At 38.5% G+C, this 26491-nt stretch overlaps 1 protein-coding gene across 3 annotated transcripts in view; it reads right to left on the reverse strand.

Annotated features, from left to right (window-relative positions):
• Positions 1-26491, reverse strand: part of dock4b (dedicator of cytokinesis 4b) — an 86687-nt gene that overhangs the window by 19797 nt on the left and 40399 nt on the right. For 2 of the 3 annotated variants that reach the window (XM_079868419.1, XM_079868417.1), the window contains exons 12-41: positions 25765-25853; positions 23217-23342; positions 20705-20829; positions 20330-20492; positions 19397-19503; positions 18158-18311; positions 17756-17853; positions 17565-17648; positions 17379-17479; positions 14887-14968; positions 14423-14593; positions 10839-11031; positions 10618-10745; positions 9982-10116; positions 8066-8164; positions 7882-7976; positions 7048-7123; positions 6843-6943; positions 6446-6504; positions 6226-6374; positions 6044-6129; positions 5413-5439; positions 5191-5286; positions 4864-4924; positions 4399-4492; positions 3333-3481; positions 2576-2662; positions 2128-2232; positions 1887-2028; positions 549-715 (exon numbers count right to left, since the gene is read on the reverse strand). In XM_079868419.1, the coding sequence (XP_079724545.1) occupies positions 549-715; positions 1887-2028; positions 2128-2232; positions 2576-2662; positions 3333-3481; positions 4399-4492; positions 4864-4924; positions 5191-5286; positions 5413-5439; positions 6044-6129; positions 6226-6374; positions 6446-6504; positions 6843-6943; positions 7048-7123; positions 7882-7976; positions 8066-8164; positions 9982-10116; positions 10618-10745; positions 10839-11031; positions 14423-14593; positions 14887-14968; positions 17379-17479; positions 17565-17648; positions 17756-17853; positions 18158-18311; positions 19397-19503; positions 20330-20492; positions 20705-20829; positions 23217-23342; positions 25765-25853 (3349 nt within the window). The remainder of the gene's footprint in view (positions 1-548; positions 716-1886; positions 2029-2127; positions 2233-2575; positions 2663-3332; positions 3482-4398; positions 4493-4863; positions 4925-5190; positions 5287-5412; positions 5440-6043; positions 6130-6225; positions 6375-6445; positions 6505-6842; positions 6944-7047; positions 7124-7881; positions 7977-8065; positions 8165-9981; positions 10117-10617; positions 10746-10838; positions 11032-14422; positions 14594-14886; positions 14969-17378; positions 17480-17564; positions 17649-17755; positions 17854-18157; positions 18312-19396; positions 19504-20329; positions 20493-20704; positions 20830-23216; positions 23343-25764; positions 25854-26491) is intronic. The other variant, XM_079868418.1, reaches the window with a different exon arrangement.

Consider the following 26491-nt stretch of genomic DNA (forward strand, 5'->3'; position numbering starts at 1 on the left):
TTACAGAAGATATACTTAGCGTACAAACGTGTCGGGAGACATAACGTTAAGAGAGAGGTTAAGGAATAGGTTAAGAACTACTTAGCGATAAGAACGTTTTGGGGAACCAGGCCCAGATGGAAATTTAAGTTGTTATTCACTGAATCTATTTGCAAGCGGCCCAGATTTCCTTGGTACATTCATGAGAGTTCATGTAGTGATGTAAAAAAAAACTGGTATTAAAAAATGATACAGTTCTTGAGTTCAACTCTCTGATTCATCAGTTTGCTGCAGTTCACTAGAGGTCTGTTTATCACACAAAGCTCTTACATGACTTCAGAACAATTGGAATATAGTCATATAAGCAACTTTAATGGTACCTTTATGGTGGTTTTGTTTCTTATTTCAAAGCTTTATTAAGCATTAATGGAAACTGCAAGGAAAACAGCAACCAGCACATTCTTCAAAACGTCTCCTTTTGTGTTCCACAGCAGAAAGACAGCCATACAGATTTATAATGATATAAAGGTTAATAAATGATGAAAGAACTAAGTGATGACAGAACTCACCTTAAACTCGTTCTCTTTGTCTTTGGTGCCCTTGTGAAACGGCCGGTCGTAGCGAAACCTCCAGATGTGGTTGACCTTATAGAAGCTCTTGATGTTGTCGGGAACGCCGTCCCGCTGCAGGACGTCCTGGCTGTCTGGGATTGGTGTGACAGCATAGATTTGCAGATCTGCATGAAGGTTGGTCAAGGAACAAGCAACGTGTCGTTTGAACACAAACTCATTTGAATAACATTACTATAATGATATGATATGACATATGATGTTTGATTTGAGATGATATACTGTATAACTTAAATGAAACTTAAACTTAAATGAACTTAATGAAACTTAACTTAAATGACACAGACTTTGCTGTGGTATCACCTATTTCACACCCAGTCCAAATGCAGACAGTACAGTAGGAAATCATCCTCCACAAATGTTTAAATATCCAACATCTTGTGCCTTACAGACATGAGGTCTCATCAGCACATAAATATGAATCAAACAGGCCAGACGTCAAAGAAGGCCAATGATTAATCGCTGGCTTGGATAACAAAACGCTGTGCTCATGTAGTTTGACCGGCCCTGTCTGCTCTAATTGTGCTGAAGAGGACGTCACATATTCACTGAGCGCCTGGCCTACAGGTACATGTCTCATCAACTGAGCAAACGCTCTCCTGTGACCCGCCGTCTCTACGCCTGATGTGTGTTCTGGGGATCGATTTTCAGCCACGTGGACGTGTTTTTAAAGTGGGTAAGCTCTGGCCTTGTGCTTGTTCTGAAAAACCAAGTTGTAGTGCTTTCATCCTGACACTGTTACGGCACTGTATTATAGAAAATAGCATATTGAAAACCACTTTTGTGTATAGAAAATGATAACTTATACACTACATTTGTAATAGTTATCGTTAGTGTGCTATTAAGAATTATTACTAACATCCTCATCATGAAATCTATTTTACACAAGTTAGGGTGTCACATTTGCATCCAAATGCTAATTTAATTCACCCCAAATGGAATTTAAACTCCAAATTTTATGCATAAACTGCCTAAATCATCAGGATTCTGCCAGATTTACTGAATGGAAACAGTCTGTGCACACTAAAGTGTAATACTTTGTGTTAGGGGATTGTTCAAATTTGTAACTCTAAGTATGTGCAATAGTAATAATGGTGACAAATGCATGCATACGGCTAATAGTAAAATGAGTTAATAAGGGTAAATGGATGTGACTAACGAGGAATTAGGACAACATCTATACAATGCAAGTGAACAAATGTAAGCCTGCAGGTGTAAGACTCTTTGGCATGCTAGTGTGTGAGTGACTGGGAAAGACAAGAGATATTTGGAGGATACACTGGGCTTCAGCCTGGTAGATGGTCTGGTCAGGCTGGTTGGCGTGTTGCATTGCGATGGCATGAGGGAACTCATTGAGCATGCGCTGCTGGAACGCCTCCAGACGCTCGTAGTCATGACCACGGCACACAAACTCCTTATTCTGTACAACACACGTTCTGGTTAATACTGACACCAAGTGGACTTCAGAGTTACTGACAGTGACGTCTAATATACTGCAGGGTGTCAGGATGACACATACCCGTAGAAAGAAGGGGAATTTCTTGCCGTAGAAGCCCACTCTGAAGAACTCTGGCTCCAGCCGCTGTTGGTCCATTATTTTATCGTAAAATGAAGCTTCCATCATCTGTGATTTGAAAGCATATTATTAGCAACAATTATGCTAAGTACATATCTGGATATTCAGTTAAAAGAGCCATATTCTACACATTTGTAGCGTTTATTCAACTGAAAGTGGAAGTTTCTTGCACTAAAACATTTATTTAATTAATTGTGAATGATTTTCTCAGAAAATTTGAATTGAAAAAAAGTTTGTTGTACCTTTATGTTATGCAAATACCCTAAAGTTGCCAAATGACATGTAAATGTAGGCTGTCTTATGTTAACGAGACTGCTTTTCATGATATAACCCCTTTAAAAACTGGCAAAATGCAAAGAACTGTCATATCACATAACGAGTTGTAACTCACCCTCATTTTGCTGAGGTTTCTGTAATCGTAGTAGGATTCGTACTGGTCCGCTAACTCTCTGCACAGGATGATGCCATTCTCCCAACACTGAGGGGGTAGAGAGGTGTACTTTAATTCACATGCAGTTTGATAATTCAACAGTAGGAGTCACTAGAGCATCATCAACACTTTGAGGACCGAGGACATAGTCAAATGTAAAAGATTTGCTGGCTGCTCTTCTTCAATGTCTGGCCCAACATTGATCAATTAAATTATATTAAATTTGAAAAAGTACAAATATTGCATATACTGTATATATTAAGCATAAAATATGTAGTAGAAAAAAAATAAAATAAAATGTGTATCATATATATATATGTACTTTTAAATGTGATGATGCAGTGTCTATTGTATTAATTTATGCTTTTAACTGCGACATATATCGTCTAAAAAACTGTCCATGTCATCTGTCAAATATCCATGTATTCTCTGAGGCATTTCGTTTCATAAGTGGATTCGTTTCAGTCCCATTGCCATCTAAATCCACCAGTACAACAGATGGCTCCAGCCATGAGGAGAGCAGACAACAAACGCACTGATTTGTATTCTCATCAAGTGAGTAAGTGATTGAGGTACCACTTAGTCAAAAAGGATAACTACTTGGCACACAATCACCCTTGATAATTTGATAGTGGGCTGAGAGGAGCCACGTGAGGAGAAACCAAAGGGGCCTGGAAACGTGAAACAAAAACAGGGGGAGACAGCAGAAAATTCAGACCTTTCCACGGTCGAAGTTCTGGATGATGGTGAGATGCAGGTACTCCTTCCTCTGCCACTCGCTCTGCATAGGGTAACTCAGAAACTCCCGCAGTGGTCTCTCGGACCATTCCAGCAGCTCGTCGTACAGCAGAAGTGTATATGAGGCCTCTGCACACACAGAAATACATGATGATAATATATCCGATAACCGTAGCCTCAAACTACAGGGCTCCACAGTAACATTTGAGAGCAGTGCCATCAAGTTCAACAGATGGAAGCGCTGAAGTGAGTGAGTTGTTAATCACAAAGGCAATTTAATCATAAATTACTATTGTTTTGCATTAATAAGTGCAGTTACTAATAATATTAAGTTCATTTCTTAGAAAATAAACAGTAAAGCACTGAGCTTAAGTTGAGATGCAGATAAAAAAAATGTAACAACAACAATAACATTTTAATATTCTACTCTTATTAAATGTACCACTGTTGTTCTATAGTATCATACTGCACTTCGGTGATAATAAAAGGAGTGCTCTTTACTTGCTTTCTGTGTAATTCTTTGCAATTTGAAGTTCTTGTTTTTCGTGAGACTTCTTGACTTTTCATACTTCAGTACAAAAAGTGTCAAACTTTGACAAAAATGTATTTCTTGATGATTTGTTTTATTATAGGGATTTAATAATATCTAAATATAAATTAAAAGCAAAACATGCGGGGGGAATGGAAATGGCTAACAAGTCAATAAGTGCTCCTCTGCTGCCATCTACTGGTTATAGTGGTCATTTATACATTTATTAATTAATAAATAATAAAAAAAATTTCCAATGATCTGATTTCTATGGTTTATAATTGTCTATTATTGGTTCGAGCTGATAAGTGATCCACGCAGCACAGCTCAAACGGGTAGCACATTTTTGTTACGCTTTCATTTCGTTTGTCATTTGATGTTTCTCATATGCATCAGAAAAGGCAGCTCAGTTGGGCAAATTTGGTTTAGTAACACCAGAAAGAAAAATTTTGTCTCAAACCATTTGGTCGCAGTCTGGAGCCCTGAACTACATCTAGTTCATGTCATGCTCAAGTACCTGTGTAATTCTGCGCTTTCAGATGCAGGTCATACAGCTTGTGAATGTAGCGGATGTACATTTCCTCTTTATTCAGCTCCGTTTTGTAGAAGTTCTGCAGAAAAGAGACAAAGAGTGGTGGAGTGTGGATATGAAGTGCTTTTTTCAGCACTTATTTTAAGTGCCGTTCTGGTTGCTATGAACGGATTCATACGAAGGAGACTTGGAGAAGAGAAATCACTTCAGCACTACGTCGTCCTCAATACAGCCCTCAGCATTGAAAAGACTTTAGTGTTTCCACCATGAATTAAAGTGCTAAATCACTTCCCTTGTTAACACTCAAGCCTTGAACTAAGCACCAAACTGACACTATTCACAAAACAGACCACCAGCTTGTGTAAACCAGGAGGTACAGGGTGAATAATACCGACATGAAGTGACAAAGAATGGCATTAAAGATTTTTTTTTTAGTTTTTTTTTACATACCAGAAGACTGACTGTGCAGCCAATTTTTTTCCCATCCACTTCTCCCAACTTCATACAGTCTCTGTAAATCAACAGAAAGAGTGTAATTTGTATCCATATGCCAAAAGTAGTGACTAGTGTAAAAATGCATCTTGATCTGACAATGAAGAATTTAATCATTTTAAACGTGGGAAGAACTTTAGGTTAGGTCGATTTTTTCCCCCCACAAATATAGCATTAAGAAGTCAATATATTTCGAGCACTGATATACATTTCCACAAATCAATGCGCAGCATTTTCGTTTTGTCTAGCTACAGTCTCCAACTGAGTGCATCTGCTCCATGTCACCTGTAGTCCAGCAGTCGCTCCATCAGCCGTGTGACCGTGGCTATGAGGGATATCCCGCTCTCTCTCCACGTCTCCCTTTCGATCTTCTTCAACAGACTGACAGAGAAAACAAACGAAGCAGACAACGAGTCATACAGCTGCCCACCATATGACCCATCATGCCCTGCACGCTCTCACAGACACACAGCTGTCCCGTAGAACAGTGATTACTGATCATCTTACCTAGGATATGGACCGAACAGAGGAATTCTAGTCCAGAGCAGCATAAACAAAACAAATTCATATTAATAGATTAATGTCAACAACAGCCACACTCAGACTCAGCTAGTACAGTTAGTTAGTATGGTTAGTAGAAAGCAGAAATGTGAAAAAAGTGTTTGATTTTTGGTTTTTACACCAATTATCATGATATGCACAAAAGTGTCCCTTCACGAACAAAAAAACATGAGATACATCTTACATATTTTTATTCAAAGATGGAAGATTGCAGAGTTGCAACTTTAAACACCAAAAAAAAACTAAAAAACTAATATGTCCATTTTACCACCACTAACATAATCTTCAATGAAATCTGACCTTATACAATGTTAAAAATGTGCATAAATTTGAATTCAGATGAGGGGGAGCAAACACTTTTTCACGGCCGCACACAAACACACAGCCAGGAAAACCACACATGAACACAATTACAGGCTGGCCCACTCACTATCACACAGATGAGTGAGATCTGACCTGCATAAATACTTACCGTCTCATTGCTTTGCTCTAATCTAACATTTTCTCAATAAACGTTCAGCCCACAAAGGACTGCACCTGCTTATCTGTTTATTTGTGTGTGTGTCCTCTCACTCACATGCTGTTGAAGAGCTCTCTGTACGTTTCATCTCCTTTTCCCTCTGACAAGAGGCTGTCCAGCTTGTCGATAAGTTTTGCCTCCACCTATTACAAATAAAAATGATGTCAAATATATTTCACATGCTCTTGAGTCAGATAACTGCATGTCCTATAAGTGACCAGAAGGGGGCGCTGGGTGACCTGTTTGAAGTTGCCGCTTCTGCGCTGCTCCCAGTCCATCATGTCGTGAAAGATCGGGATCATCACGTTCCTCAGGTCCGGCTGAGGCACCAGCGTCACCTCCAGGAACGGGCCGATCATTGCTGGGATGAAGTTCAGCTTGTGTTCTCCTGCAAGACAAGAAACTTTCGTATCCCATACGAGGAGGAGTAAAGCTTTCGGATAACTGGGAATGTCCTACCTAAATTCTGCCACATGCTGAAAATCTCACACCCCATCATGACACGCATGTCTCCGTACCTAAACACAAACAAAGCGCAAAATGCTGTTTAAATAAGCCGTCCTATGTCAGTTTAGTGTTCGATATATAACCGAGACATTTGTAGGCCGACTTCCTGAAGAACGTAAACACTGGAGCCACATCTGAAATCATGTACTGTCCGAGTATGTACTGCATTTGATGAAGAACCAGAATTGAAATACGCAAATAAAAATTGTAAATGAAACAAAAACTAAAAAATTCAAACCCATTATAGCCTTATAAATTCAGACATACTATTCATTTGACGTACGACTTTTGGCATACTACTGTATATAGTAGAGAAGTATCAAAATTCAGAGAAGTTGCAGGCACTCACTTTTCCAGGATTTTCTTCCTCTTTGATGCAGAGAAGGTCTCGAGCTGAAGGCAGGGCTGGTTGATGAAGATAACAGACAGGCAGAAGTATGAATCCCACACCTACATGGAAACGGAGAGTTTAGAGGCTGCGCCACAGAGAAAATAAACAGATGGACTGTGATGCTTTACTGATGAATTCAAACTGAAGCGGACGGAGGACAAACCTTGTAGTCAAACTTATCACTGAGGAAGTTTTTTCTTAAAGCATCTGACAGGTAGAGCACAGTGGTGATGATGATGCTGTAAATCAAACATGATCACACATCAGATCACATTTCAATACTCTAAAAAGGGCCGTAACCACTACAGGAATGGAGAGGGACAAGTCCACTCCAATAATTAGAAATTGCCAAACTGTCCCCCCAATATTTGAAGTTATTGCACTGTTCTGCTGCACTCAATTACGCAGCTCTCTGTATATTGTTAGGATGAAAAAAATCTTGAAAAGTTAAATTTTTTGTCTAGTCTGACTCAGCAGTCTAACAATGCTCATCAATGTTAAAATGACTGAGATGGCCAATTAAATCAAAGTAGGTGGGGTTTACTGTTCCCAGAAGCAGAGCGTGAACTCCAGCATGAAGCGTCAGTTTAACGTTGAAAGAGAGTGAGGTAAGATGGAAATAGCGAAACATTCGAACTTTTACTATAGAAATGTTACAACCACTGACGGTAACATCCAGTGATGCAAACTACTCTCAACTTTTTATCAAACATTGATGTTTTTAATTGAAAATTTACGCGATTCATGCAAGTCCTAACTCGGCGTGAGACAAGAAACATTGACATATTAGGCATACAAATTAAAGTACATGTGTGCATATTTTAATGCAAAATGATTATTTCCCAAGTAGAATTAGACCTAGAATTTCCTTCAGTCTTCTATGTCTTTATGCTTTCTAAAAATGTTGTCCCCCCCACCCCTCAATGTTCAAGACATGGTTACGACCTTGACTCTAAAAACCACCATGTAAAATTGGACGAGGAAAGAAGCATCTAACTTGTTGGTGACGAGCCTCATGACCGCCCAGTCTTTGGGGAACATCTCTGGTCTTATCAGGATCCGAAACACAGTGAAGATATGCAAGAGAAAGTCCTGAGAGAGAGAAGAAGAGGATGTTTCACATGTTTCTTAGTGAGTATAAAGAACTGATGCCAATAAGACAAAGTTGATAAATGACTCACCCGCAGGTCGTCTTTACTGGTGAACCTCTGCAGGAGTTGCTGGTAGTGTCTGTCCTTCATATGCCTCAACAGAGCCAAAAGACACGAGACAAACTCCCCCTGAAAAAAATACACATTCAACATGTGCTATACGTAAAAAAAAAAAAAAAAAAAAAAAAACCTTGACATACAGTACTGTGCAAAAGTCTTAGGCATGTTAATATCCCCACCCCAAAAATGTCCCCAAAAATGGTTTTAAGTCAGTTATTTATATCTTTTGCTGTAGTGTGTCAGTAGGAAATATCAGTTTACATTTCCAAACATTCTTTTTGCCATTAATTGTAATAATCCAGTGAGATTTGTGTATGCACAAGGAGTCTGACAACAGCCGGTATGATCTGATCTCACCATCATCGAGTCCGTCTGTGATTACATGAAGAAACACAAAAAACTGAGACAGACTAAATCCAGAAGAACTGCGGGAACGTCTCCGAGACGCTTGAAGAAACCTTCCTGCAAAGCTACAGTACTGTGAAAAGTACTGGCACTTGTGATAAAATGCTGTAAAGTGAGAATGCTTTCAAAAATAAAATCATAAATTGAATTTATTTATGATTTAACTTCTATTAACTAATTCAAATCAATATATGGTGTAACGACCCTTTGCGTTTAAAACGGCTTTTGTCGAGGTACACTTGCGCATAGTTTTTCAGGTAGCTTTGCAGGAAGGTTTCTTCAAGCGTCTCGGAGACGTTCCCGCAGTTCTTCTGGATTTAGTCTGTCTCAGTTTTTTGTGTTTCTTCATGTAATCACAGACGGACTCGATGATGGTGAGATCAGATCATACCGGCTGTTGTCAGACTCCTTGTGCATATACAAATCTAACTGGATTATTACAATTAATGGCAAAAAGAATGTTTGGAAATGTAAACTGATATTTCCTACTGACACACTACAGCAAAAGATATAAATAACTGACTTAAAACCTTTTTTGGGGTGGGGATATTAACATGCCTAAGACTTTTGCACAGTACTGTATTTATACAGAAAAATCAATAAATCTCTCCACTGGTGTTCATTTCATTGATTCTGACATAAATGTGATTTTGAATAATTTCATTTGAACTTTACTTCGAAAAAGTCATAGTTGAATTTGCACAAATAGTAGGTAAAATTAGAATAACTTTGACTAATTTGAACACTTTCACGTAAACGTTATCTGATAAAAACAATACAGTAAAAACAATAATATTGACAAATATTATTACTACCAGTATTTAGAATAGTTGTGTTCTATTTGAAACCGTTTCACACACAGTGAGAAAAGAGATGATGCTGCAAAGTATATTATGAGAAAATTAAAGTGTTTTATGACCTTGGATGCATGTGGGAGACTCCAATTAGACTGCATAATAGGTGCACTTTAAAGCAACTTGTATATATAATACTTACATTCAGAATTTTTAACATATATTTTCTCCACAATCAGCACAAAAACATCAAAAAAGCAGATTTCATGTGGGTCTAGCAGTACATTTTTCATATAAATTCATTTGCATAACACTTAATTAAAAAAAATACATCAGAATATTTAATTCCCATATTGATTCGCCTCATGAAACCTTTAATAAATCTGAGTATGTGAGAAAATGTGTGAATAAAACGGAGTTGAAAAGAGGTACGGTAAGGTTTGCATCCACAAAAGCCTTGGGGCGCTGGGGAATACGTCACATCTTGCAGGAATGCTGCCAGAATTCACATGCTGTTTGTGTGGAGAGACTTTGATGTGTAAAACGCTGTGACTGCTGGGCTGTAATTACCTCGCTCTCGGGGCCTGTTTCTGTCTTTTTCTGATGCTTTTTTGCACGTTTCACTTTTTAAAATTCACTCTTGCTTCTGTTCTTTGTAAAGCCTTCTTTTTATTTGTTTCTTCTTACCGTAACGTCTTGAACTTGGGGTCGTAGTGTAGGTCCTGCTGGTTGGGGCCGGTTAGCAACTTCCAGGATGGTCCGCAGTAACACAGCCAAAACACTCTCCACGATCAGATCGACCTCTTCGGATGCGGTCGGCTCCTGCATACACAGGCACATCTGTAAGGGTACGGCCTTGCAAGAGGTCAACTGTGATTTTATGCACACTTTCTGACAGGGTGCTAATGGCAGAGAGGGTGAAGCAGTCATGAAAGGTTCAGCTGTCATTTCAGTTTATGCATGTGCAGGAGGAAACCAGTGTGGATGATGCACATTGGTCTTTTTCTGCATGTGAGACCCGCCATTTGACTTTAAAGTCAGACAGGATGTCTACATTTAGACCAGCATCAGCATTTTCATAAGACAAGTTTCCTGTGGTCTACTTCAAAGCAGAAGTCAACACAAATTAGGGATGTGCAAACCTTCTAGGTTGCCTGAATGACAAGTCGATCCTCAGGAAGCCTTGCATAATTAGGCATGTTTAGGATCACGTTCTGAGGAATCGTGAGATATTCAACACTTTATTATAGGATACAATTCTGTTGGCAATCTCATCCACACAGTTGGTGGCACTGTCCGAGAGTTGTGTGAGTGTTATCTTACCGCGTCGTCCTTCTTGAGGAGAGACAGCATGCAGGTGAGTATGTGAGCACACATGACGAGGTCTCGCTGCTCCTGCAGGTGAGCCTGGAGCAAACGCAAGACCACTGGGAGCAGAATACATCTAGACTCTGATACAAACACACAAACATGAAACAAACAGCCTCGAAAATTAGGTATAGCAATCTTCATCATCATCATCATCCTCAAGTGAGCGTGTTTACCAGGGTTGATGTAGATCTGGCTCTCGACGGTTTTCGTGATGCAGTGCAGCTTGACGGCCTCTAGAGGACAGTCCGCCTGAGAGGCGGTGGGGAGGCTGCCTAATGTCTCCCGTACAAACGCGGCCACTTCCCTGACCGTAAAGAGCTTCAACAACTCCCCGTACACTGCCGGGAATTGCTGCAGAAACACCGCCTGTGAATTCAAGTGCACAAACAATCACCAATTGATCACATGGGAAAAATAAACGGAATATGGGAAAACAAAACTGCACATACTATATGAAAACTACCAGTGAGAAAAAAAGTAAACTAAAATAAAAAGAAAAGTTTGTGAATAAATAAAAACTAAGAGCAACAGTACCATGCAAAACAATACAAATCAGTGGGGAAAAAATCATTAATATAAAAATTGCAAATAAACAGAACTAAACTGCCACTATATTACACACTACAAGCAACATCTAAACCTATCAGTGAAAATGTAAAAAAAAACAGCATGCAAATATAATGTGCAATACAATGATGAAAACCAGTGAAAAACATATTTAAATAAAATATGAAACATAATTTGGAGTACAAGAATTAGATAGCAACTATAATGCGACTACAACACAAATGGTTAACTATAATAAAAAAAAAAATTAAATTAAAAAGTCTAATTAAATTACAATGTAAAGAAAAACTGTACGGCCCTGTTTCAACCGCCTTGCATACATTGACTGTGACACGTCTATCTTCTCAGCCAGTAACCGTTTTTACCACTAACCCACGGCCTATGAAGGAATCTTAAAAACAAGAAGAACACGGCCTGAAGACTGAAGAGAGAACAGGGCCGACCCTCAACACATAATCCTGCTGTGAGGGGCCAGTGTGGAGTTTATAGAGGGACGGGAGGGATTATGGGGGATTAGAACGGCTCTGGCCTGCATTCTCTCACTGCCTTTGTTCTGCTCTCCGTGAAGATTAAAACCTCCAAACGGCAGTCAGTCCAACACAGGGTAATGAATCGTGTGAGATGAATATATATCTATAGACATATTCTGCAGTATAATACCCTATTGAGCTGTTTTAACTATTCATTTTTAGACAATCCAGAGTGTTAAATGATACTAGTCTTAGATTTAGCCATCTCTCCACTGACCACCTAATGCACACTGATGGATAAACTAGTTAAATTGCCCCTATTATGCTATTTTAAAGATTTCTAATTTTGCTCCTTCAATAGGTTTACATGCATCCAAGGTCAAACACACTTTAATTTTCTCATAATACACACTGAAAAATCACCTCTTTTCTAAAATAGAAAAGTATTTGAATCTATTAGATAAAAGATTCAGTCTATCTAAACTCCTTTCCAAAAGGCTACTCTGCTCTGATTGGTCAAATGGCCCAGTCTGTTGTGATTGGTCTACCATTACAGTGCGTGTCAGAAACGAAACCTTGCCAGGTTTGTTCAAGCAAGTCTGAGAAAGATTTATCACCAGATTTGTCAAACTTTGTAAGGTTAGCAATATCAAACTTTAAAAAAAAAACTAATACTTTTATTTTTTAAGTATACTGAAATATTTAAAGGTATAGCGGAGGATCTTTCCGAATTTTAGATAAGACCCGTCCTCTCCACTTTTTGAAAAGTTTGATTGATTCACCAGAATGATTGACAATTAGGAGGACCAATAGTATAGGTATTCCACCCGGAAGTAAAAAAATCCTCCGCTATAGAACTGTATTTTACACTTTGTTTTGCGTTACATCTGTGAAATAATCAGCACTTAATACTTTTAAATCAGCAGAACTTCTGCTCACACACATTACCATCAAATTCTTTGGCAAAAGTAACAGACGGTTGCGACTGACACTGCAGTATATGTTTGCTTTTTTTCCACACCGGTGTTATATCAAATAACAAAACAAACTTTGACTGGTTGCTTTACACATCTTTTAAAAATAATATTTCTGTGTAAGTGCACTGGTCTTGGAAAGTGGGCCAGCCTTTATGCTGATAGTCAAAAGTCTGGCTATGAGAAATTACGAAATAAAGCAGACTGACATTTTGAAAGCTGGATTTGCAACCAAAACGTGCAATACAAGTCCCATTCACTGATGCTGTGGAAAAAAGACCAGTTCTGTCTGTTTTTCCCACTTCCCTATTATCTAGAGTCTTCCCTAGAGTTTCTTATAATCGTATTGCACCTTCATTATCTCACTTTTTTTCCATCTTACTTCATTCTTTTCATCCTTATCATCTATTTTCATTTAAAATGTTTCTTTCTCTCATTAAATCCCAAAGCAGTCCTTTCTTTGGATGTATTGGTCTTTCTCTTTCAAAGGGTGTGCATGGGCTGCCGTCCACAGTCTGAGGATCTTTGTAGAACACGGCAGAACATCAAAACAAACTCACACCAAGGCTCGAACAAAAGCCAGAGTGACGGCCAATAGAACGCGCTCTCACATTCAGCTCAGGGAAGTCGGAAATATTTGCGGGAGACTTCAAATGCTTTGCCTGAATTTAGGGGGGAGCATTCAAAACCACGTTTGGACGACATTCTCCATGAAATATGAATGATCCAACTTTAAAGGGTGAAATGTCTGTCAAATTCATCCGTCCCTCGCACTTTGTAGCAAATCTTTCCCTCCCAGGTCAAAAAGATCCCTGATGCCCTAAAATGTTACTTTTTCCTTCTTTTTTTTTGTCCAGAAAGCTTATCTCATTTCATTTTGATAATATTTTTTTTCTATTTTTAAATGCAAATTATATATTTTTTTTGCTCTGCATTGAAAATGTGTTCATATCTAACCACTTTATATCTGTGTGCAGTCTGCATAGTGACTGACTGATTTTTATTTGAAAAAATGTAGAAAAAAACACTTTTTATGGAATTCCTAGGTGTGTGTGTGTGTGTGTGTGTGTGTGTGTGTGTGCATGCATACGAGTATGTTTTGAATTGGGCATGTTCTGTAGTCTCAAAAAAAAAAAAGTGTTACAATTAATTTCAGGTCAAAATGACCCGAGGAAAGGATGAGAGGGTTTAAAAGCATTTCTCTAGCAAATAAATGCTTAATACAGCAAATTTCCCTTCTAAACACTTCATGATTTAAGAAGATGCTTCAGACGTGAGACTAAAATTACCGGCTCTAGAGACCAGAAAAATGGCCAAAAGACAAAATGTTTAAGAATGATCTCAGATTTTTTTATGCTAAACCAGACTTTTCCATTCTTGGACCCATCTAGACAAGTATATCTCAATACCCATCAAAATACTTTTTAGTGAATTATGGGGGGAGGGTATTTTAGTAGAGAGAATAAAAATAATTGTATTTTTTATTTTATTTTTCATATAAAAGTAATAAAAAAAATTTTTTAAATAGTAAAAAAAGATAATTTAAATTTTTTTTTTTTTTTACTCAATTATAAAATTAATTGATTTAATTATTTGTATGTATCGGTGGAAGAAAAGAATGAGGAATGTTGCACGCTAAACTCAAACCTGTGTCACCCACATGAGCACCACAGCATGTTACAAACCATGGCTCAACTATACAATTTAAATAGTTTTTCAATATAAGCAGATCGCATTCTCTCTCACCTGTGTCTGCGTGATGGGCCGCGAGCCCTTGCTCTCCTGCGAGAGGAAGAAGCGGATGGACATGAAAAGCTCACGCATACAGCAGCGGAACTCCTCCTCGCTCTGTCCGCCTGTGGCGAGGGCAAACAGCCGGCGCGACTGGATAATATACTTAAAAATATACTCCGTCGCCTAGGAAACCAAGAGAACAGCAGATCTGAGCACAGAGCGCAACATAAAAGCAGTGTATTTAAGAATGCATGGGCTGTGTGAACTAATGTGATGTTGAAGACGTGGCGGCCCGGAGCTAACCATTTCTGAGAAATTGAATATTCAGTACATTACGAATATAAATTGTATTTGTGGTTGCACAAAATCAGGAGATGGAGGACAGTAATGACAGACTCTAAATATCATTATGAAAAGCAGAGAGCGAGAGAAGACGTGCAGTCTGAAGTAGAGAAGGATTTTGCAAGGGCTCTCACCTTTAGCACCTGTTGGATGTGTTCCTGACGGTCCGCTTCAATAATGCGGTCCACGTACCACTTCAACACCTTGATCAGATCCCTGGCAGAAACACAAAATTGTGTCAAACTAACCATCTACAGTACATAGATCTCTTTGTTTGGTATAATTGAAAGCATTTATGGAGAGATTCATAATGGAAACCAATCTGACCTTTTTCTCAATAGGATTTATTGCTCTATTGGCAAATTAACTACTGTACTAGGTCTATAACAACTGTTTTTTTTGCCATTTTTATGGATAAAAAAAAGAAAGTTGTGGCAGAAAATGAGTGCAAGCAGAAGTAGGGTGCAATGAGCAAATGTTGCAATCAGGATTCAAACTTGCGTTGTCTGTATGAGCACCGCAGCTCAGTGCAACCACTAAGCCATGGGTCTGATAAGCATCAATCTTTTTTTCAAAGCATTAGCATTCTAGACAAGCACTTGGCTTAATTTTGGATTTCAACTAATTAATAGTACGTATAGTAACACATAAAATGCTATTTTAAGTGATGCCATGATACTGCAGGAAAATAAAATAAACTTCTTAAATCACAGTGTATCGCAATAGCTCATGTACTGTAACACATCAAATTTTTTTAAAAAGTACTAGAATAGAATCATATGGTGGGATCCCTGGTAATTTCCATTGCGATTTCCTAGCATTGCCGTGAGAAGTAGAAAGAAAGTGACGTCCACTGCAGTGGAGCAAATTAAGTACGAGAAGAAAGATCTTTTATTGTTCTGCAAGTATGCGGTTACATGCTTTTTCCGAGACTAAAAATCACAACAAAAAGGAGAACTGAAAATCAGAACGGAAGAAATTTTAAACGAAAGAGCATGACGCAACACATTTGCACCAGTGAGCAAGAAAAAATAGAAATAAAAAGATGCATCTAAAGACCCCATGAAACTGCAGCTTTGTGGTCTATGTCTATTAGCTTTGAAGCTAATCTATATAACAAAATGAACTTTTTGCACATAAACATTTTTAAAATGTACAGTCTCATTTTATTTTGTGATCTAATTGCTGTGTTTTATCCTGTCCAGTTTTTAAGTCAATTGGTTGCATAATATGCATATTGGACAACTGTGTAGGCTGTAATGTTGGCTGATCTCTAACCCAGATGAATGAACATGCAGTAAAGTTGAGTGTTTATCGAGCGAAGAATCAGCGCTGTACTGGCTAAGAGTCAGGTTTCAAGAGAGCTGTGAACAAAAGTCCTGTGTTCTGTGTGTGGACAAAAACAAACTATACAATGACCCTAAAAAAGTATTTGGGCACTTCAGCCACATTTATCAAATATCTTTGATAACCAAGTGGCATTTGTTTAAATGAAAAACAGCACAAGCACACTTCACAAGCATTTCACAAAAACATATGTGAGATTTTCACATTTTAAGTGTATTTACATAAATCTGTTTCTGGCTCTTACTCAGCCACCGTGACCAGTGTGCATTACAAGTAACTTGCATTGAGTAATCAGATAACTTTTTTGATTCTGTTTAATTAACTCTTTCGCCGCCATTGATGGAATTTTCCCGGCTTTACATTTTTTACTGTTACATAGTAGGGGTGCTATTACGCATCTTCTGAAAGCGTACTGAATATCCAGATCAAAAGGAGCAGAAACAAGCGATAAAAGCATTGCTTATGCACATTGTAGTCTTTGAATTTTGCCACTTGGTTTGATATTTTGTTATGTTATGCAAGATATTTGATAAATGTGGCTGAAGTGCCCAAATACTTTTTTAGGGTCATTGTATAGTTTGTTTTTGTCCACACACAGAAAACAGGACTTTTGTTCACAGCTCTCTTGAAACCTGACTCTCAGCCAGTACAGCGCTGATTCTTCAATCGATAAACAGTCAATTTTACTGCTTTTTGATTTTCTCAGCTTTTTGTTTAAAATTTAGCTTTTTTATGAAACTTTCCCACATTCAAGTGTTGATAAAAAAGCATGCATGAGGCTAGAATAAAACTATTTTTTTCTTTTTTTTTTTTATATATATTGCATGTTCACAAAATATTCTGGTGGCCAAGAAAGGCTGGAAAATAGTGGTGGGAAAATAGTTCATTTGCTTAGACATTTTTTTAAACTACCGTATTAAAATTCTCTCTCTTCTCCATAAAAAACAAAATAAATGAAACACATTACATTCAACTTTCAATAAAAAGAGTAGTACAGTAGGTAATATAACCCATAATGTTAAGAGATCTTTTGTATGGCATACATAGCTTTAGGGGATCAGGAAATATTCTAAGTAGACAGAATGTAATAATACTTTTTAAAGAAAATTAAGGTGTGTGTTATATAGGCTTAATGAATTCACTGCTAAGTAGGGAGTTTTTAGGGAGTTAAACAATATTGTAACACATTACTTTTAAATGTAACTTTCCTCAACACTGATCCTGATAGTTTAATGCTTCAAATTTCTGGACAGAGTGAAACACTGAGTGTTTAATGTACCTGTATGACAGGGCTCCTGCAAAGTGGCCTTCAATGTAGGTGTCCATGACTGGTTTAAAATGCTGGAACTTGCTATCCTGGAGCAAGTTTATAATGTGCACCTAAAATACAAAAATGCATATGGACAATAAGCAAAATGTAATTTCATTGTCCTGAATTGTGCCAGAAATGAGGGTCTTTACCTACCAGAGAATCAAACACCTTAAGTGCATATTTCTGTGAGCTCTCGTCTAAAATGCCGAAAAGCGTGTCCAGTGTATCCTGTAAAAACTGATAAAAGATATTTGACTGTATTAGTAAAGTGCACCAATTAGGGCAAAGGTTACTATGATTGACATGTTCATTAACCAACAGCATGGCTCTGAAGTGCAGCTGACCTTAACTATTTCTGAGCCATCGATCTCCTTGAGTTTAGAGAGGCTGTCACTGATTCTCTCCGGATGGGCTCTCCACTTCAGTAAGTCCAGCATGTCACCTGCAGGAAAAAATATTATTGTTATGACATGCCTTTTTTATTTTGTCAGGAAACAGACTTTGCCAAACCCTGCTTGCAACCGCCAAAATATTCCCATGTTCTGTGATGCATCAGGTTGGGTGCTGCTACATATCAGCAGAATATCAGCTATTATGCCATGAAATCTTCCAAACAGGGAATAAAAAAGTATCCCGTACGGTGAGACACGTACACACACACACACACACACACACACACACACACACACACACACACACACACACACACACACACACACACACACACACACACACACACACATTACCGTTCTGAGTGAGTTTGGTAGAACAAAGGAATGAAGTGATCCACAGGGATTCCTTAGTGCCTTTCACAGTCTGGTTGTTGCCAGGCAGATTTGATTTCGAGAAGGGCAGTTTGAGGTAGCGAGCACAGTCTTGCAGGTTAGCGTTCTCCTCACACTGTAAAACATGCATGAAAAAATATACTACTTAGTTCACCCAAAAGAGCAGCTTGAACATTTTGCAAAGCATCTTCTTTTGTGTTCCACAAAATAGGGATTTTTTAATAAAATGACGACATTAGTTTTATTTTTGGGTGGACCATTTCTTTAACTAGCATCATGCAATCGCTCCACATTCAGTCAGCAGTTCTTTTGCCTCCAGCGGAAATGCAAACAGCTGACTTATTTCTTTTTTTATCATTTATCTAACTCAAAGAGCGACACGCAAGGGGTCATTAGAACTGAGAAACTAAGAGCAAATGCACACGGGTCATGCTGTACATGACCCGTGACACTGCACAGCAGTGATCTCTAGTGTGCTGAATTGAGACTTTAGTGTAAACACTGACACAAACCACCCTATTTTAGCATGTGTAAATAGGCCACGAGTAGCTCTTAGTGTCATACTAGGCCCGTATATATGGACTAAGCCTCTCAAATATTATTTCATATATACTAATAAAAGTTATTGCATGTGTTCTACATGGTTAGATTTAAATAGGGCATATAGAAAATGGGATTTTAATTGCTATTTTTAAATAAATGACAACATAGACATTACTAAACTTTTCGGAAATTGTCACAACATTATCATTATTGTATTATCGTTATAATATATGTCTTTTATTCATTCAGACGTTTCTTGAATTCATTTATGTTTATAACAACTACTAATGGAGTGTGAGGGGTGACAGTACAACATGACACAAATAACAGATGCACTTTGCGTGTGCATCTGTGTTTGTGACCTCTTTTAAGCCTGTTAAATGCAGAAACACTTCAACAGTCTGCAATTACCAGAGCTGTGCCCGAAGCATGCTCTTAAATTGGGTGTGCCTCAGGGATGTGTTCTCCGACACGGTTATTTAACTCTTACACTTTTTAATAAGGAAGCACTTTTTAAATTCAAGGCTTTTTATAAGGCTCAAAGGAACACGCAGAATGAAATGCATGTCAGCCAGGGCAATTTGTCATTTGACATACTGTGCCTCTTGAAATTACATTTGTTGCAGAAAAGTCAACGAGACATTTTGACAGCTGTACCTTATGAACGATGAGCTCGTGGGTGCCGTCGGGCAGAGTCCGCCCGTCTTCCTGCATTAGAGGAACGAATGAGAATCCGAAGAGCTTCTTCTCCCCCTTGTCTTTAGCTGGAGAACACAAACACTGTACATTACATGTCAACTTATACTTTTAAACATACTCGATGCTCACTCGGGTTGCCAGATTGAGAAAAGGCAATAGGAACAAGCGCAATTGACAATGGAAAGTGACGAGCCTTACACTGTAAGCTGATTGCATACAAGCATATGTACTCACTCACTCACTCACTCACTCACTCATCCAACCTCCCGCTCACTCACTCGCCCGCTCGCTCACTCACTACCTCACTCGCCCGCCCGCTCACCCGCTCCCTCACTCGCCCGCCCACCCACTCACTCACTCGCCCACTAGCTCGGCTACAGTATATTCTTAATAAGAACCAACTCTTGATTCTAAACCCTACACCAACACCAAAACCAGCATAAACCAGTCTGGACCAGAATGGGAAAGACATACTGGTCTATCAGCAGTGAAGATCAACAGATTTCTTGCAGATGATTGGAGGTGTATTGGTGTACAGGAAGTCTATACATTTGACGAATAAAGCACTGACTCAAGCACATATCTCTATGCTTAACTTGGATGTATTTGCATCAAAAAAGTCCCATATTCATCAAAAATACCCCTTGGTGATTATGCTTGCCCATTTTAAGGGCCCATTAGTGATCTGACTCACACAGTTCAGTGTAATTCTCCTGCACTTTCATAATTCATTTGAAATTCTGCTAATTTAACTTCCTCCCTCAAGCTCTGCATCAACTAAGTGTGGGAAATACCGTCTTGCCTCAGTCTTATGTATTATGTGAATATTAAAAGCATCATAAACTGAGGAACAAAAAGAACAATGTCTTTTCTCAGCAGTGTCGGACTTACTGGAACAGTGGCGGAACTCGAAGCGGACGTGAGAGCCGCGGAACATGTCGACAGGGATGGGAAGCTTGATTAGCTCTGCCCATCGCGGGCTGTTGTTGTGGTAAAGTACGAACGTGTGATACTCGTCTCCACCCGGCTCACCCGAACCCACGGCCACAAACCCCTGCAGAGAGAGAGTCAACAGACACGGAGTGAGTGAGGATAAGGAAAACCACAGACCTCTCACCTCTCACCTCTCCACCTCGATGGCTGTTTGTGTGAAAACAATCTATGTCAGACTTTGATTAGCTTTTCACTTTATATTACCTGGTACCCAAGATCATGTCTATTTATATGTAATCAAGTAGAACAAGGAACTATTATCAGTCTAAAAACCTTGAGAATCTGTCCATCGGCGTCCAGCGCGTAGGCGGTGACTTCCACGTTTCTCGCCACGCTCTTCCCTCCCTTCTCAAACTCGCCCTTCTCCAGTGTGATGTATAGATCATTTCGCATCTCACCTTTAGGAAAAGAAAAGAAAGAACAGTTTTATCATTTTGCCATAAACGCAACCTTGTATCTCCATATTTCAGCCTTTTTTCTAGTAAATCATTACTATTGGTCAGTCTTTATATCTGTACTTGGGATATGCAAATTATTAAACATTATTAACAAAAAAACATGTGACTAAACCTCGTATCTCCATTGGATCCTCAAGCTGTCAGTTAAACCTCATAACTCCACCCGCCTCTATTGTGAATTAAGTGCCGCACACAGTTTGGACCTGCTCTGCTTGTTTGCAATGCAAGGGTAAATAAAGAACGGGTTCTTTCAACAAGTACAGCATTTTCTTTACTCAAGAAACACTATATATATATCTAATGACGTACAAAACACGTATTTCCGAAATTCTCTGTCCAAAAACTTTGTAACTCTGTTTGAGCTTGATTTTGGTCAAATGTAAAGTAGCAGTTTTGGACACACAAGGATTCCACCTGACAGCGATGACATATATCATTTTTTATAAAAAAGTTGAGACAGTTTTTCTTAGAGTTTAACTCTCAGTTTAACTTTAACTGGGTTCAAACCTGCAACTGTTCGCAATCTAGATACCACATTAAGATTTGCGCCAAGAGTGCATTTTTCAGGCATGGATTTTCAATGTTAAAATGAAACAATGTGTCCCAATGGATGCCTTCACACAGATCGAATGACTTTTTACCATGTACATTGATTTAATGTTGTTTGCTCAACAGGAAAACCCCACAGACCAATAAGCTTTTTCTCATGTTTCTGGAACTCGAATTGATCCTGAAATGGAAATGCTCTTTGACATCAATTGAATAGAAATGCAAAAGCACTTCTCTCCTCAACAAGCAACATGATTTGAGGTATCATTCGTGTCGTAGCACAATTGGTGCAGGTTTAATATAACACCTTTTCCCCCGGTTTCACATGCAGGGCTAAAGATAGTCCAAGACTAAAATACATGTTTGAGCTGTTTTAACTGAAAGCAACTTGCACTGACATACCAATCTTAAAATATGTCAGTGCCGTTGTTTTGTCTAAAGATGCACACCAGTAATGTTTTTTTTCTAAGGCACATTTATAAAAGCTACTGAAATTGCCTAATTGAACTATGGCCTATGGCCTAATCCTGGCTTAATGTGAAACCAGGCCTGGGTGTTTGTGAAAAAGCACCACAGACTAATGATAAAACATGGAAAGTGTCATCATTATTATGACACAGGAGCACAACTACACTCATATGAAGTTCATCCCTCCCAAACGTCCTCAGCAGGTGCATCCTGAGACTCGTGGATAAGACCGCTAATGAATGATTATCAAAAACACACATATTTCACACAGGAAATGCAACTACATATTTGCACCTTTCATTTTTCATCAACCGTCTGTGCCTCGACAACGACATGTGCATGCACATTTTCACATTTGTAGAAATGCAAATGTTACGGCCAACAGTAGGTCACAACCACATTTCATGATGTACCAGTTATTATTCGCCCATGTAGAAGAAACAATACAAAAAGTACAATTTTTCCAAAGTGGACCTCAACTCTAGAAAAGGTGCATGATTTGTCCCCGGCAACGTGGTTTGAAAATGCACTGTGAACTGTGGGACACATTTTAAAGCATTGCAGCTTTTGCAAATAAAGGGGACAAAGAGCTCCCACCACCTAAACCACCAAGCGGAGGAAGTCTGGGTTCCTGTGTGTGTGTGTGTGTAATGTAATTAAGTGTGTGCAGTCCTATTTCAAGACGCAACTTCAAACCAGTAGTCATGCCAACTAATGTCCATATGACAGTTGCTGTGGCAACAATCAGATATATAAAAACAATCACAGTAAGTTTCCTGGAAGATCTGAAACAGAACTGGTGAATGAGAATGACCTGGAATATGCACAACCACACACACACACACACACACAGACAAGAAACCACGCGCTGAAAAAAGAGGGAATATCAGCCTACAGCAAAGGACTAATAATAAATCCGGCAACCATAAGGCACAGTTACTGCCAGTGATGGCACATTCATCCAGAAGACAGGCTGCTTGTGCAACCAAAACATCTGGGTCAGTTGTGGAAAGACTGAGAGTGTCTGAAAATAGTCTCAGACACATACAGACTGTCTGACACAACAAGAGCTTCTCAAACTTGCAAGCTATAATCTGATTGGTTGGCTTTGTGCAATTTCTGAGAGTCAAGGTGTGTTGGATTTTATCAGCCTGACAAGAAAAGTCACGTTTGTCAGAGTACTGCGAATGCCAAGAAGAGCAAATCAGCAAGGCAGGTTAACGCTTGTAGCAAATATTTGAGATTTGTCGCAACAGAGCCTTTCTAGAATATAATAACTGTAAGTAAATGAGTTATTGTTTTATTTTCACCTGGCATGATGACATCAGAGAAGCCCAGTTTTTTGGTTATGGACACTCCTCTGGAGAAAAGGACCATATATTCTCTCCGCAGCTGTTCAATGTCGCCGTGCAGCAACTGGAGCGCCACCGCCAGACCTGGATTCAACACACACATCAAATATTCATATTTATTCTTAAACAAAGAGAGCATAATATGAGATAATTACAGATGATTATTCACAGCTTTTCTCAAATCACTTAAAGAATGGATCTTCACCCAGCAGACTGACACTGAGAAAACTTCACTCCTGCACATAATGAATATTCACAGGTATTCACTGAAGAGGACATGATGAATATTCATTAGAAAACTCTGGATATAATAATCCTCCCACATTCTACTCTCTCAGTTTGACAGGGTGTGATGGTAAATGTCAATTTTGTGTAATGTTTTTGTGAGATTTGGCAGTGTTTCTGGTTCACATTTAAGAGGTTTGCATTTCGGTAAACAGACGTTCTGCTTTTGAGACAATTGTATTGTTAAAGTTGTGTGATGTACTGTAAAAACACACTATCAGTCCAGAATCTGCTTTCTGTCACACTTCTAACCACATGAAACAGAAATCGATACATATCGCCGTTAATCGTATCATCATCTCACAAGTCATTTCCAACCACCTTCAACCTATTTTCCCTAATTTTCCAAAAGTTTACTTGACTTCTCTGCACAGTTTAGTTTTGCTGAGCTTTGGAGAACTAGACGGCTTAGGATGGAAAACAATCTAATAGCCCATCAGTACATGACAGTGCAATGATTAAGCAAATATGTATCAGGCTCTGTGCTATTGCAGCTCTTAATGATGTTCTGAAGCAGTGCCGAGGTTGATCATGAACTGTCTGGCACATACTCAATGGCAATGGCTTTATGCTGTATAATCGCTGTTTGATGGCACAGGGTCAGAGAAGTGCTGTTGGAGAATTATTCCATTACTGAGCTCGCACAAAGTCTCCATTAATCACACAGACAGATTCAGACCGTGAACATGGGAATTGAGCCAAACTAAACCTACCCAAATAGAAATGTTACGTCAATAGCCAGCACACACTTTGCAGCGATTAGAAGACTATGATTAATAAAACTTTAGTCACAAAATAAGTTAGATTAATTTATGGGTGTCAAGGTTAAACATAAAACGAATGTATTTAAAATAAAATAATAAATAAATAAATAAAATGGGAGTTTGACAAGCACTAGACACTATATATTTACTGATCTCTAATGTAACATTGCGCCTTAATTATAGTCCAATTATTGTTTAATTCCATTATCATAATCACTCTGTTTAAAAAGGTCCTGATAAAGCTGTTTCTTTGTCCTGTTCAGCATAACTGATGTGGTAGAGATTAATCAAAAAAACAAAAAAAACAGCATGGCTGATGAGTGTGTATCATAGTAAGGATGTATTCTTGTCTCTTCTCAGTGAATGAGCAATCGTTTAACAAACCTGCATTGAATAATTTCATATATTAGAAGAAATCATCTCTTCATTGATTCAGATAAAATTTAGCAAGATGGTACTTCTGTGAGCATTATTGTTCATTGTCTGGTGTGCTGAAGAACGTGTCGAATAAATGAAATAATTGATGTATTCCCTGGCTTTGCAGTGTGATTACTCAACATCTAACGGATGCGGAGGTGCTGCGTGCAATTACGAGCTCTTCACAGAAAATGCAGAAATCGCAAAAAAAAAAAACCTGCAAATCAACCATCTGGACACTTGTGCTTCTTTATGTGCAAATCTTTTTTTCCCCCTGCCGAAATGAAATGTATTACCATTTTTGGATAAGCCACCCTGAGGGGCTTTTCATGCGTCTTTAGATCTAAAATTATTAACTTCGAAGTCATCATGCAAATTAGGTTTCTGGGAGAGCCAAGCATCTTTATACCACCGGCAGATATGCTGGCAAACCACGTACACAAGCATTACGCTGAAAATGGGGTTATTTCATTTAATGGAAAATATACTTTTGAAGGTTTTATTTTCCCTAAAGTCAAGTCAAGTCAAGTCAAGTCACCTTCATTTATATAGCGCTTTTAAAGCAGCTTTACAGTGATAATAGGAAATGAAAGTATACAGAAATTGTTTTGGCTTTACAGCAGCTCTAGAATAAAGTTATTGTCCAGCTAAAGTTAGTTTTGATCGATTCACTTCCATTGCAAAGATCAGTAGTTATTTGTTTATCAAAGTTTCATGCGTCAAAAACATGCGTCTTCATTGGGGTTTTCATGACCATTTTCCAGCCTCTCTCTGACATTTAAAGACTATTTTGTAACTGTCCCTTTAAGACTCTTATGTAAATGACCTCTGTTATAATTGGCTAACCTATTTTGTATGTACGTGAGTCCCCAACCAAGTCGCTGGACATTAAATTAGGTGATGATATGTAACCATGGGCAGTCTTATGTTAATGCGGTTGTAGTTGTGATGTCATAACAATGTTGATTTCTGATCCGTTTATGCAGATTGTCTTCAATAAGTGACTTGACTCAATCTCAAGGTTGTGGCAGCTTCGTTACCTGTGTTGGAGCCAGAAAGGTTGTATCTGGAGTTGACTTTTTTAATGATGTTGTCGTGAGTTTGACTCCAATCGCTCTCTGTGTTGCAACTGCAAAAAAACAAAACAACAGAGGACAATCAGCGTACTGGATTCAATCACACAGCCACACAGATATAAAGAACAGCAATCACATTATCAGCCCAAAGGACTGGCCACGAGCCAGCTGATAATGTGTGAGTGTCAACCGTCAAAGATCTAGAGCCAAACACATCTGTCTGTGTCTGCCCTCCAGTGCAAAGTAGGCCACACTATTGCATTTGTATTTCAGGCACCAATTCTTTAGATAAAAATCATTATACTTTATAGCATACAAATTTCTCCCAAAACACAGAAAACTTCCTCAAATTTGAATGGGGAAAGGAGAAATCAGCATACCATAACATAACATAACATAACATAATACAATATAATCAGTGGCGGCTGGTGCTAAAAAAATTTTTGGGGGGGCACAACAAACTGAATTATTAATTCATGACTGAATGTTGGCTTATTGCTAATAACAATTTAACAGTGATAATAATGTAGCTATCATTAGCCTAAAGTTTAGCTAAAACTTCAGGCGGTATAGGGTTGGGAAATAGCCAATTGCCAAATAAATCTGAATTTTTGGGCTAAATGGCGATGTATATAATCTGAGTATTTAATTATTATTTTTCTATTTGAATAAAAAAACCCTGTATTTAATT

Source organism: Squalius cephalus (assembly GCF_949319135.1).
Source record: "Squalius cephalus genome assembly, chromosome: 4".
NCBI classification, from domain to species: domain Eukaryota; kingdom Metazoa; phylum Chordata; class Actinopteri; order Cypriniformes; family Leuciscidae; genus Squalius; species Squalius cephalus.